The sequence below is a fragment of the Denticeps clupeoides genome, chromosome 18 (assembly GCF_900700375.1).
Source record: "Denticeps clupeoides chromosome 18, fDenClu1.1, whole genome shotgun sequence".
Taxonomy (NCBI): Eukaryota; Metazoa; Chordata; class Actinopteri; order Clupeiformes; family Denticipitidae; genus Denticeps; species Denticeps clupeoides.
Window position 1 is genome coordinate 7959106 of NC_041724.1, and position 13199 is coordinate 7972304.

Below are 13199 nucleotides of genomic sequence, written 5' to 3' on the forward strand. Positions count from 1 at the left end.
TCAGTAGTTACAGGGACAGTCCCCCCTGGAGACACTCGGGGTTAAGTGTCTTGCTCAGGGGACGGTGCTTTGCCCTGTGGCACCTCAGTGGCACCTTGGTGTTTTGGGATTTGAACCAGCAACCTTCCGATTACGGGTCCGTTTCCTTACCCGCTGGGCCACCACTGCACCAGAGCTCCATTTAAATATAGATTCCAAGCAAAATATTAAAAACTGGCTCAAAACATTTGCACTGTGTTGTAGGTCAAAACATTGAAAGAACGTTACAGACAAATCTTTTAAAAATGTTAAATTCTTCGTGGTTACTCTAGTTTGCACTAGTTCTGTGTGCATAAATTTTGGCTTATTTTGTCCTTATGTGTGTTTGCTTGAATAAGCAATAGCCAGATTCGGAAATGGATATGCCAGTTTGCGGCAACTATCAGCGAACCAGACCCTCCCATTCCGTCCGTTCACATTAGCCCGCAGTACAGTAGGTCCTCCACAGCTTGCCGAGGATTTCTGCTGCAGAGCTCCATTTGCATCACGTGGCAGGTTGGACACCACTGTACTGATGCTGTGAGTCTGAATCCTCATACAGCCATCTCAACACTGTATAGGACAATGGAAGTAGGGGAAATTGTGCCTAACTGAGGGGAGTCTTGTATGTACTTAGGGCATTAGGGCAGCTGGATGTGAAGCATTTTGGATCCTTGAGCACTTGGAATGGATCATCTCTCCTTTTCAGTAATATGCCCTGGAGTTCTGGCAAGACCCTCTTCATACAAGAGCAAATGCAATACGTATGAGGATGTCAGGGCACATTTGGAATTCCCTTTTGGCCATGAAGCTCCACAGTCATAGTTCATCCCAATATTATCAATGAACACCTTGTCCACCAGTGTCTAATATCGAAAGCCCCATCTATTCCACTTGCACTGTCTGCGAAAGACTGACTTAAAGGCTCCAATCTCACAGCTATGATATGCAGAAGTCATAAATAGTCATATAAAGTTCAGGCAAGGATTGATGATTGGGGACCACTAATGGATTCTGCTGCTTTTTGGAATGTTCTATTTTGTCCAAGGTTCTGCGAATTAGGCATGACTTTCATCAGTTGCTGTTTGTGGGGTCTTTTGCATTTATCATGCTATTTTCAGCTTCATAATTAGATGGTAAATCCTGTCTTTGTTTAATTTGCATTTATTGTTCATTTGTTGCTTCCTTAACCAGCCTTCATGAATTTGCTTCCATCTGTCAAAGACCATCTGTTTTTTTATTCATGGTAGTCCCTTCTGAGTGATGAATGTAAAAGGACGAAAATTACAGAGATAATCTAGATGTGTTGCGAAACAAGCAGACAGAAGACTCAACTGACACTGGAATAGCTTATATGTGTGAGACTGCACTGTGAAAACATATTAATGCTTTAAGCTCATCAATGTCCATCAATGGTTTTAGCAGCATTTTCCAAAATGAGTTTTACAGGATTATTTTAAATGAATATAGTAAACATAGTATCCCACAGTTCCTTTGGGCCTGGTACTGTTATAAATAGAGACTGAATGGATACTTGATCATATTTCTATTTTCTTTAAGAGCACAATGCCAAACAATGAAGAACAAGAAAATTTAAGACAGTTTGAAAGAGGGGTTATAAAGAGCTTCTTAGCCCATGCTCTGAAATCCAGGTCATGGTGGGTGACATCCCTGTGAATTGTAGCGAGAACCTCTAAGCCTCTTGGATGTCCAGCAGAATACCGGCTCATAGGCTTATCATTCCCTCCAACGTCATAAATGAGGCACCATTGTTTTTACGGATCACGTCGCTTTTTAAAGTAGAAATTAGTTTATTTGATTAGAAAACAGTCATTTATTGATGCATTGCACATTCTCTGCCAATTGAGGAATAAGATGAACTGTCTTAAAGATATGCCACTTTCAGTAACATATTCGAGCTATAGAAGTTTCGGTGGTCAAATAGCTAATTCGATAGGCGCTGCAATCTGGTAGGTGTTAAATTAAATGAATAAAGGTTTGCCTGACTCTTATGCGTTTCACGACCAAGACAAATTTGACAAAAACACGTTTTTTTTTCCAGTTCTGATTATGAACAAAAATTTGTGCAACTGAAGGCCAGGCTAATAATATTTAGAATGTGGGATTGTGTCTCAGTGTGAGGTAAGGAAAGGTGTTTAACATTAATGTGACAAGGTGTGACAGAGGTTATGTGTAGGTTTCCGTATGTATTCAGATAACAGATATAACAGATTCATGGATTTTAGACAGACTAGATTTTTACTAAAATTTTGAATTTCTTTAAATGAGAAACAACTAACTAAACAAAGATTATAAAATTCCAAGAAAAATGTACTTCAAATGTTTTACAAAGAACCCAATAGAATAAGTTTTAACTTTTTTTAATGGTGTAAAAGTTTTCTCCATGTGGAAGCAAGGAACTTATTTTGTGTGTTTAGCTTTTTTAATGCACGTTCTTCTTATGGTGACATATAAATTGTAATGAAAAGTAAATTCATTTTTGTCTTTTACTTTCTATCTTTGTCTGCCCCCTCCCCTCCAACCGGCCCTCTATCTCTATCTCTCTCTCTCTCTCTCTCTCTCTCTCTCTTCCTTGCTCGGCCCTGCCTCATTTGCAATGATTATGTTATCAGGCCAGCCAGGCAAAAGGGTGGAGCAACCATAATTTCAGCTCTGGATTAGGCTGAAATAACGAGGTCACCAAGTTACTGTTGCTATGGCAACGGCACATCCAAGAACACAGGATGCCATTGCAAACCCAGGAGCTCAGAAGTCTTCTCTGGTGTTCTCCTGTGCGCTTTCATGATTTTTCCCCCTTTTCCTTAAAGAAAGGAACATTGTTCCTCTCCAGCCCCAAATGCTCTTGTTTACCGGCATGTTCAGAGCTATGAATAGACATTTTTTCCATGCTGCTAGTCTGTCAACTGTAAATGAGCTGATGGTCATTTACAGTTAAAATGCTCAACTGTGATGTTAAATCTGGTTTGACTCATTTTTAGCCTAGCAGTTAAGGAAGCGGCCCCGTAATCAGAAGGTTGCCGGTTCGAATCCCGATCCACCAAGGTGCCACTGAGCAAAGCACCATCCCCACACACTACTCCCCGGCCGAATGGCTTCCCAACTGCTCAACAAGAGTGATAGTTAAAACCAGAGGACACATTTTGTTGTGTCCACTGTGTGCTGTGCTGCAGTGTTTCACAATGACAATCACTTCACTTTTGCTTTCATAAGCAATTCCTTGTGCTGCATTTGTCTGCTGGTAGGATAGAGACAAAGGAAAAGTGTATTTACCAAAAGTTTCTTTTCTCAACTTTTTCTGCTGTTCCACAAGGCATAGAGGAAATGAAATGTTCTATTTTTTGTCTTCTCATTGGCATGAGAAGTTTTCATGAGATTCCAAATAATTTCCAAATCACAAAATAATAAAGTGGTTTTCTTGAGATAACAAGACATATAAAATCACACCTCTATTCTTTTAAACCGGATAGAAACAATTGCATACAGCTGTTTTGCCATATATGAATAATATTGTCTCTGTTTATTTGGGTGTCCATGTATTCCTAATTTTGTTTATTTTAATTTCTTGGCATTACCTCCAGGCAATAAACCAATTTCTTTCCACCAGTCAGTTTTCAGTCCAACTCTTTTCCCTCCAGCTTATACTTCACTGCATCTCAGAGCAGTCTGGCGGTTTCCATCTCTCACAGACCTCAGTGTTACCATGAGAGCAGACTGCAGTACTCTGAGGTGGGGGCTTCAGACCAGGACAGAAGATATGATGGTGATAATGCTGGGGCAGGTGATGCTGCACTGGTTTGCAGAATACTGAAAATTTACTCTTTTTAATTAGAAAAGGTCAAATTTGGATCCTTCATAAAAATAAGAGTCATTTAGACAAAGACATCTGAGATGTCAGAATCACCTGAATTTGTGGGTTTGTTTTAGTGCCAGGTGCTGAGACTGATTTGGCTTCAGACCCGTAAATGTTCCTACAAGTGATGCCGGTCACTGGTAGAAAGTGTCACACGACCTCAGCAGCCACTTTTGCACTCAATAGTCACAAGACCCACCACCACCGCTGAGAAGCAGTCAGTAAACATGAGGTGGGGGTAGTAAAAAGATAGAAATAATGAGGGGCAGCTAGAAAAGGGGCAGGAAAGAGAGCAGCCGGAGAAAGACGGCGGGTCCAGACAGATTCAGTGACAGAAAGACAGCGATGGGGGTGGGGCATAAAGGAAAGGGGCATTGAGAAAACAGGAGGCAAAAGGAAGTGTGTGTGTGTGTGTGTGTGTGTGTGTGTGTGTGTGAGTGTGTGTGTGTGTGTAAGAAAGAGCAGTCAGGGGGTGGGGGTGGGGATTGTACTATGTCTGCACAGAAAATCCCCAAAGGAATTTTGTGAAGGCTGAGATCCAAAAATGGTGACCCAAACCCAGCCCATGATTCCAAATGGAAAACTGCTGCACTTGCACAGACATCACTTTCAAAATCCTGTCACCCTTAACTGACTTTTTTTAGTCAAGTTGTCATGGTAGTCTTGTAGTCCAAAGATATATGCCCCCAAAACTGAGGCTTATTTCACTGTAAATTACATAACTACATTTGTGAAAACGAACAAGATGGTCATAAGCAAACTTCCCTTTGTCATACACTGTCTGGGGCAAAGCATGAAATCAGGCCAGGATGGCCTATCTAATATAAATGAAAAAAGACACAAAAAAAGGCTTCTTTAGTCAGTAATAAACAAATATCATTATATATGTGTGTGTGTGTGTGTGTGTGTGTATGTGTATATACACACACACACACATACACACTCGTGCACATACACACACACAGTTAGTTTGCTCTGTTTATGCAGCATATTCTGAAAAATGTCTCAAAGACAGATGCAAAACAATGTAAGTCATTGGTTGTGAAGGTTACCAAGCAACCTGTGTCAAAAAAATCTCTCACCTGCATGGGTAGGGGAACTCTTGCCATCTGCACCGGCCTTTAGAACTGTGGAAAGCATGTGTGTTGAACGTTAGAACTTATATAATGTGTTTGTGTGTGTGTGTGTGTGTGTGTGTGTGTGTGTGTGTGTGTGTGTGTGTGTGTTTGTGTGTAATCTACCGATGAAGTGTGCTGCTGTGATTGATGCTTTCTCCTCTCCTGGCTCCGACTCCAATCTCGCCTTCTGCAGCCAGACCCACAGGCTGAAGCAACATTCATCCAGATCTGTGGCCAAATAGATCCCGACTGTCATATCTCCCGTCTGTCTGTAAAAACACATTCAGACTTTTTTACATATTCAACAGATGATTTTATTTGCAATCCTGTCGCCTTTTATGTTGATGCATTGGAAAAGACATATTCCTTCTTCTTCATTTCCACTCGTTCTCCCTCCGTCAGGTTAAGCTGCCTGCGCTCCCCTTTCTCTGGCAGCCATTGTTTTCATTCCCTCTTTCATACTTGGTTGGGCTCTTTCCAGCTGAACAGTTTCCACTCAGTATTAATATTCAGAGAGCCGCTGGCAGATCAGAACTCGACAGAGTAAACAACGCCACGCCTGCGGCCAGCACTTCACGCTGAAGCCAGTCATGACGCCTTCATTTATATATGCCTGTGTCATAAGACAGAAAAGAATATGTCTAAATGCTTATGCATTGGATGAAAACTCTGTTTGGCCATTTAAATTATTATCAGTAAGTATTTACAATAGATTATAGGTAGACTCAGAATCAGAAAACTATTCATCCTGAGGGATAAGCAGTGACAATACACAAAACCATAAATTAAAGTTGTATAAAATAATCTAGTGAGAAATAAAAGCATATCTGTGTGTATTACTCTAATGTTTAGTATAATCAATATAAATATCTAAGCGTATAGATTATAAAATCTAAGATTTAGATTCTAAAACAGTTTGTCTAGCTCACAGTCCCAAACATATTGGACATGTTATTGCACATAGGAATGAAATGTTATTGCAAGAGACATGGGGGGACAAATGTCAGACATCGTGCATTGGAAATTTAAGATTTGTCAATAATCTTTATTTCAGACACGGCCTTCAGATGCTTACAGTAGATATCGAGTTTGCAATATTTGCTATTGGTGCCATGAACAAGTGGTATTATGCCAGATTGGGCAGTTTTTAAATATTTAATATTCTGGGGAAAATTGCTTTTTGAGAAACCTGATTTCTTATGATTTTGTGCTAATGGCAGCTCTTTAAGATTAAATTGTCCAGAATTAGGATGTAGGTTTTGAGAAAGACTCTTGATGGCTATTAAAACCCTTATTTGTGGCCTTTCTTTATTTCTTTGCAAATGAATGAAACTGTTGCTAATAGAGTGTTATTCAGCAGAAGCACCAGTTTGACATCACTAGGTGTTTACATGCAAAAAGTCAGACTTAAAGAGCAGCAATGTAGGCAGCAATGTCACAACATGTCAGTGACACATCGCTATGTGTCCAGAGTGATCTGCCCAGTCCTACAAAAATTAACAGCAATTCTGTGCTGAACTATACAGCTGTAAAAATGTTGGAGCATAAGTTGCAGTACAAGATTAAGAATGAAATAGAAAGGTCAGGTGAAAAGGAAGAAAGTCAGGGGGCAGTAGTATGAAGAGGAAAAGGTAGCTAGGCAGCATTGCTCCAGGCTTCCTGTGGAGAAGTGCCACTGGAGGTGCATTCTGGGAAAATTCCAGTCTCTCAGCAGGAGGCATCGCCTGGAAACATAAGAACATCAGACAGGACAGCAGAGTTCATGCACACCACACCAACCCACAATCACACACAAAGCACAATGTAACCACACTGTGATGATCAAGTCAAAAGAATCGTATCGATATCTTTACCGGTCAATCAATATAAATGTGTCGATAGCTAAACACAGACATATGCACAGAGACAGACAGATAGATAGACAGACAGACAGCATTGTTTGTGTATGTGTATTTGAAAGAGACAGGGAGAAGCTCAGGCATCTTCAGCCTCAGCTCTTATTAAGTGACCTGAGGGGGCTGCAGGAGACGCCAGGAGAGAGAGAAGGCAGAACTGGGGGTTGGGCAGCTCACTGTGTGTGTGTGTGTGTGTGTGTGTGTCCATAATGAACCTGTGTGTAAGTATATGTATACGGACATGTATGTACTATCTGTACGAACGTGGGTAAATGCGAGCGTGTGTGTTTTATCTGGTCGCGACAGGAAAATTCTTCCAGAAACTCCAGTCTCCTTATCCAGCATGAACATGCAGCTCATTCTGACCAAAGGTGAGCTGCGGTGAAATTATAAGCAGGTGTTTGGAAATGGTGGGCATCACCCGCATTTAATTCAATTTCTCAGACCAATTTTCACAGCCAACAGGAGGCGGGGTTGGTAGTTTAAGCAAAACCACTTTAGTTGCTGCAGGGGACCTGTAACATCATGTAAAGTCTTTAAACCGGGGATGGTTTAACCCATCCCTAACATCCCCTCTCTCCTGAACAGGTTGAGGTCGCTCTACACCAATCAGCCAAAGAAGGACAACCTGTGAAGAAGCAACCGAGATTTGTTCATATGCACAGGCTTGGGACGTAACAGTGATACAACTTCAGAATTAAAAACCTTGTAGATGTAAGTGGGGCACTTGTTTAGCCCTAATTAATCACATAATTTTTTACGTAAGTTTTAAATGTTGTATTTGACTAAAGGCGACCGATAAATTAATAAATGTCAACATAAACATGACCTTCAGCAACAAAGTCAAGAGCTTGATCCCATTCATTTATCCAAATCTTAGCATTGATTAACCATGTGATAAAATTACATAAAGTTTATTTGGGGTGGAATGCAGTGATAACTGTCTTGCCACTAATCTGAATGGAGAAGGTGATACCATTATTCTGGTGAGAATATCTGAACATTTGAATGACAACTAAAGTATTTCTGTCCTTAAGTGTTACATTTTTAATGATGCCGCTTGCAATGAGAAACAGCAATGAATTAAAAATGACACAAATGTAAGAATTTTTTGTATTATTATCTGTATAGTTTTTTTAATGTTCTTTCCAGCTGAAAAAAATCACTCTTGGAAATATGCAAATGAAGCTCCAAGCTATTAGAATGCTAATGAGATTCCCCAGCAGAACTTGCGGCTCCCATGTTCAGGGTGTATTTCATCCATATTCAAAAAAACATTAGTGTGTGTGTGTGTGTGTGTGTGTGTGTGTGTGTGTGTGCCTGTATCTCACATGCAGGCGAGACTCTGACTCCTTTGGGCTTCTGTATTCTATATCTCTACTTGCAAACCTGAGTGAGTGTATGTGTGTGTGTGTGTGTGTGTGTGTGTGTATATATATATATATATATATATATATATATATATGCATTTGCGCGTGTGTGTGTGTGTGTATGTGTGTGTGTGTATGTGCACCTCTGTTTCTGTTCTCGTTCCCTGCACCCACTTTGTCTCTCTCAACCTCAACCCAGAAGCCCAACCATATCATGACTAGAACTTAATAACGGAAACGTTTCCAATGTTGCAGACATCTTCACGTGAAGTTGAAAGGAATTTATAAGGGTTTTCTTCCGGTAAAATATTGTCATTCTATTGCCAAACGTCATCCACCGATATCAGAAATGAAATAAAATCAAGTGGAGCACACTTCATGCACACACATTTACAATATTAGAACCACTAACATGCGGCCCATATAGCCCATGCACTTTAGGATGGACCCTGAAGGCCATGAAAAGGGAAATCAGCCCCCCTTCCTCTACACTCGGAGCCCCAACCTGCGAGATGCTGCTGTACCCTGCATTACGGCAAGTTACCATAGTAACAGTGGGTAGACCAGCGATGGCGTGTGCCTATATGTGTCCTGACCCATTTTGGTTCTCCATCTCTTCTGGCCCGTCTCCCCTCCGCATTTGTCTGGGCTTCATTTTTAAATTCGTTGGAGGGTCTGGGGGCCACAAAATCTCTGTGGCTGTGTTGAAAGAGTACATTTAGCAAGCCAGCAGACTGAAGCAAGCAATGTAATTAATACATATTTCAATATATATAAAACTGGTGCAAAGTCGCTTTTGGCAAACAAGCACATCCTGTTAAAAATGAACTGAGCTGAAATGCCACCCCCCCCCCCTAAAAAAAAAGACTTTTTAATTAAGATTTTATTAATAGATTTTGCTAACTTTTTTAATTACCTACTAGGGTGCCTGAGGCATTCGGAGAACAACTTCATTTTTATCTACTGTGATTTGAGCTGGTGAGAGATATTTTTTTCTCAAAAGAGATTCAATGGATTCATACATTTCATCGTGGCTAATGAATGGAATATTGCGTTCCTGACAGATGGATCTGAAGCCTGTAGTGAATTTAGATTTTTTTCTGTCAGTTTTTAAGGTCCTACAAGTCGTGTATATGAAGTGGTGCATTCATGGATTGCGCTTGTTTTTCCCGCACATCCCACAGATGCTCGAGAACTTGGAGTCAAACACCTAAAATTCTGTTTCCATGAAGGGGTGTACTTGGTCAGCAGCGATGTTTAGGTAGGCGGCATGTCTCAAAACAATACCCACCGTAATGCAGGACCCGAGCTTTACGGTGGCAGTGGTGGCCTAGCGGTTAAGGAAGCGGCCCCGTAATCAGAAGGTTGCCGGTTCGAATCCCGATCCGCCAAGGTGCCACTGAGGTGCCACTGAGCAAAGCACCGTCCCCACACCCTGCTCCCCGGGCGCCGGTCATGGCTGCCCACTGCTCACTCAAGGTGATGGGTTAAATGCAGAGGACAAATTTCACTGTGTGCACTGTGTGCTGTGCTGCTGTGTGTCACATGTGACAATCACTTCACTTAAGACATTTACATTTAAAGCATTTGGCAGGCACTCTTATCCACAGCAACTTATTTAAGTGCCTTAAATATCCGTCATTGAAATACTGAAATCTCTCAGCAGAATGTTGGCCAGAGCATCCCACTGCGTCCACCAGTTTTCCCATCATGCATCCTGGTGTCTTCCCCAGCTAAGTGACGGCCAGCATGCATGGCTCTGGACACAGTGGGAAGGAACCTGAGAGCACACACACATATATATTACCATATATATGAAAGTGAAAGTGACTGTCGTTGTGAAACAGCACACAGTGCACACAACAAAATGTGTCCTTTGTTTTTCACCCATCACACTTGGTGTGCAGTGGGTATCCATGAAAGGCGTCTGGGGAGTAGTGTGTGGGGACGGTGCTCAAATTAGCGGATCGGGATTAGAATCGTAACCTTCTGATAACGGGTCCGCTAGGCCACCACTGCCCCGACACATACAGTACAGGCCAAAAGTTTGGACACACCTTCTCAATCAATGTGTTTTCTTTATTTTCATGACCATTTACGTTGGTAGATTCTCACTGAAGGCATCAAAATTATAAATGAACACATGTGGAGTTATGTACTTAACAAAAAGTGGAGACCTGGCCTCCACAGTCACCGGACCTGAACCCAATCAAGATGGTTTGGGCTGAGCTGGACCAACAAGTGCTAAACACCTCTGGGAACTCCTTCAAGACTGTTGGAAAAGCATTTCAGGTGACGACCTCTTGAAGCTCATCGAGAGAATGCCAAGAGTGTGCAAAGCAGTAATCAGAGCAAAGGGTGGATATTTTGAAGAAACTAGAAAATAAAACATGTTTTCAGTTATTTTTTCCTGTTTTTGTTAAGTACATAACTCCACATGTGTTCATTCATAGTTCTGATGCCTTCAGTGAGAATCTACCAATGTAAATGGTCATGAAAATAAAGAAAACACATTGAATGAGAAGGTGTGTCCAAACTTTTGGACTGTACTGTGTATATGTATTAACCAGAAGTCAGCATTGAAAAAAACAACTTTGTGTGACCTTAAGAAAGTAACCATGTCAGCAATCTTCTGGAATGTTAAGAGCAATACACGATCCTACCAGAAGAACAGATCAGGCATGGTAGCTCGTGTATTTCTATGTGATCTGTATAGATCTGGAACGTACTAGATTGAGGTCTGAACTGGTCTGTGGGCAGCTGTGCACCTCTGGAGGGAACAGTGCAGCCTGCAGCTGTCCAATGAACGGCGTCGGTCTCTCTCTCTCTCCCCTTCTCTCTCCCTCCCTCTCTCTCTCTCTCTCTCTCTCTCTCTCTCTCTCCTCCCTCCATCCCTCAGAGCAGCCCGGGACTCCGCCGCGTGCAGCGTGTCGCGCCGTTCCCGCTCCGCCCGCGTGCTCCATGTGCGCTGCGTGGACGCGCAGGTCGCGCCGCTCCGAGATCCGACATGTCCAACCCGCCCCACGACCCGTTCTACTCGTCGCCCTTCGGCCCCTTCTACCGGAGGCACTCGCCCTACATGGTGCAGCCGGAGTACCGGATCTACGAGATGAACAAGCGCCTCCAGTCCCGGACAGAGGTGAGTTGTGCGTGGTCCAGGTGTGGACAATTCTGGACAAGTTGTGGAAACGTAAGCGCAACGCAGCTTATAGGAAAAAAAGAAAGTTCAGAGCGTCACGTGACGCTTAATTTCTTGGTTCATACGCCAAAGAAATTAAATTATGCAAAGCCTTATTAAAATCAAACAGGCCAGGTGCGGTGGTGACTCCTAAATGACTCTTATAGGGGTCAAAGGTCACCCACCTGTTCTCTGGGGTCCATGTTCATGCCAATTGGAAGGTGAGGTGAATCTGAACATCCCGATAAAAGTATTAACATGGAAAACATTGACTTTTGGCAGGTTCCTTGAGTTTTTGGTGCTCCGGATGTTGTGTTTGAGTTTAGAAATGACTGTCGTGGATTAAAATGACCGTTCAGGTGGATGGGCGCCTCCTGTTTGAAGGGCCGTCTGATAAATGCGGGTCTGCTGTCGGGGATTGAGGTGTTGTAACTTTAAGGAGAGGAATGCACTGGCACAACACCATGCATTATTCATCAGAAGTGGCCCGGGCGCTGGTAGACTTCCACTCTCCGACGGTCACCGCGCAGGGCGCCAACGTTTTAACCTGATGGGGTCCTTGAGGCTTTCTGTCGGCTTCAAACTTAAAACAGATACATGGGACAAGAACAAATCGGTCACCGTCCCAGCACGGCATAAGGCAGGTGGCCTCGTGAAAGTTAAACTGTGCCCGGAGTCGGAGGCCGAATTAAACGGATGAGCGGGGACGACTGGTTCAGTAACGAAAACAGATCTAATCCCAGTCGGAACATGTGGTGGGATTACAGACCATCAAGTGAAAGTTGGTTGCGGACAAAAGCCGGAAAGATGGAGGAAATGCAGGCCGGCGGGTGGGGGATGGCGGGGTTGGCTCTTCACTTCTGCATTCTCAGCACAGCAAACCGTGATGGATGTGCTGCGCCGTATTCTCTAAAATTAGCCGGTAATCTTTCTGCTCTTAGCCGGCGAGGAGCCCTGGGAGGTCAAAGTGTTTTAAAGATGCAATGTTTGAGGGAGGGGGGCTGAGATATGAAACGTGCACGTTTAACACATTACCAGGATCAAAAATGTTACTTTTCGGACGTCCCGTGCTCAAGTGTTTCATTGCCTACACGCTAAATATCACATCAGGGCTGTGAAAAAGGACTTTTGACCCTCAAGCTATTCTACAATTTCAATTAAGAATCCCGCAATTACTCAGTCATTGTATAAAGTTACCTTCAGATGTTAATTAACAGTATCTGTCTTTTGATCGTGTTTCCTGTGAAGAAATACCCATTTTTATAAAATAAAAACCACAGCAGGTCTCCCTTAGTCAAAAAAATAAATTAATCTGTACTGAAACGAACGACTCACATTCTGCTCTTCTGTAATACACTGAAAATGAAGATGTGTCTCATCGCGCTCGTATGTTCCGCATAACCCCACCCGGATCGTCCGCCACGTTCGTTTCTCTCCGGATGCCAGGCGGGACCTTGAATTTCTGCAGCTGCTTGCGCTTGCTTCATTATTAATGGGGAATCTGTAAGAACATCAAAGGAAGAACATTCTGGTCAATACGATGGGTGAAATAATGTATCAAGTGTGTCAAGAGTATGAATTACATTGACACCACCTAATTAGCGTTCGCCATAAACCTGTAATAACTGATTATGCAGGAGTGGGTGTAAGTTCGGTTTCGGATTGGAATGGAAATGCAACTTGGTGGAGGGCAGCGTGGTTCAGAGTAACCAAAAGTGCCGGTGCATCTAATTGATTTGCTCACCTTCA

General features: G+C 42.6%; 1 protein-coding gene across 4 annotated transcripts in view; it reads left to right on the forward strand.

The window, feature by feature from the left end:
* The first annotated feature begins 11058 nt into the window (after positions 1 to 11058).
* The window catches only part of ldb2a (LIM domain binding 2a), a 38792-nt gene continuing 36651 nt past the window's right edge, over positions 11059 to 13199 (forward strand). For all 4 annotated transcript variants that reach the window (XM_028960504.1, XM_028960505.1, XM_028960506.1 and 1 more), the window contains exon 1: positions 11059 to 11411. In XM_028960504.1, coding sequence (XP_028816337.1) covers positions 11280 to 11411 — 132 coding nt within the window. In that variant the 5' untranslated portion in view covers positions 11059 to 11279. The remainder of the gene's footprint in view (positions 11412 to 13199) is intronic.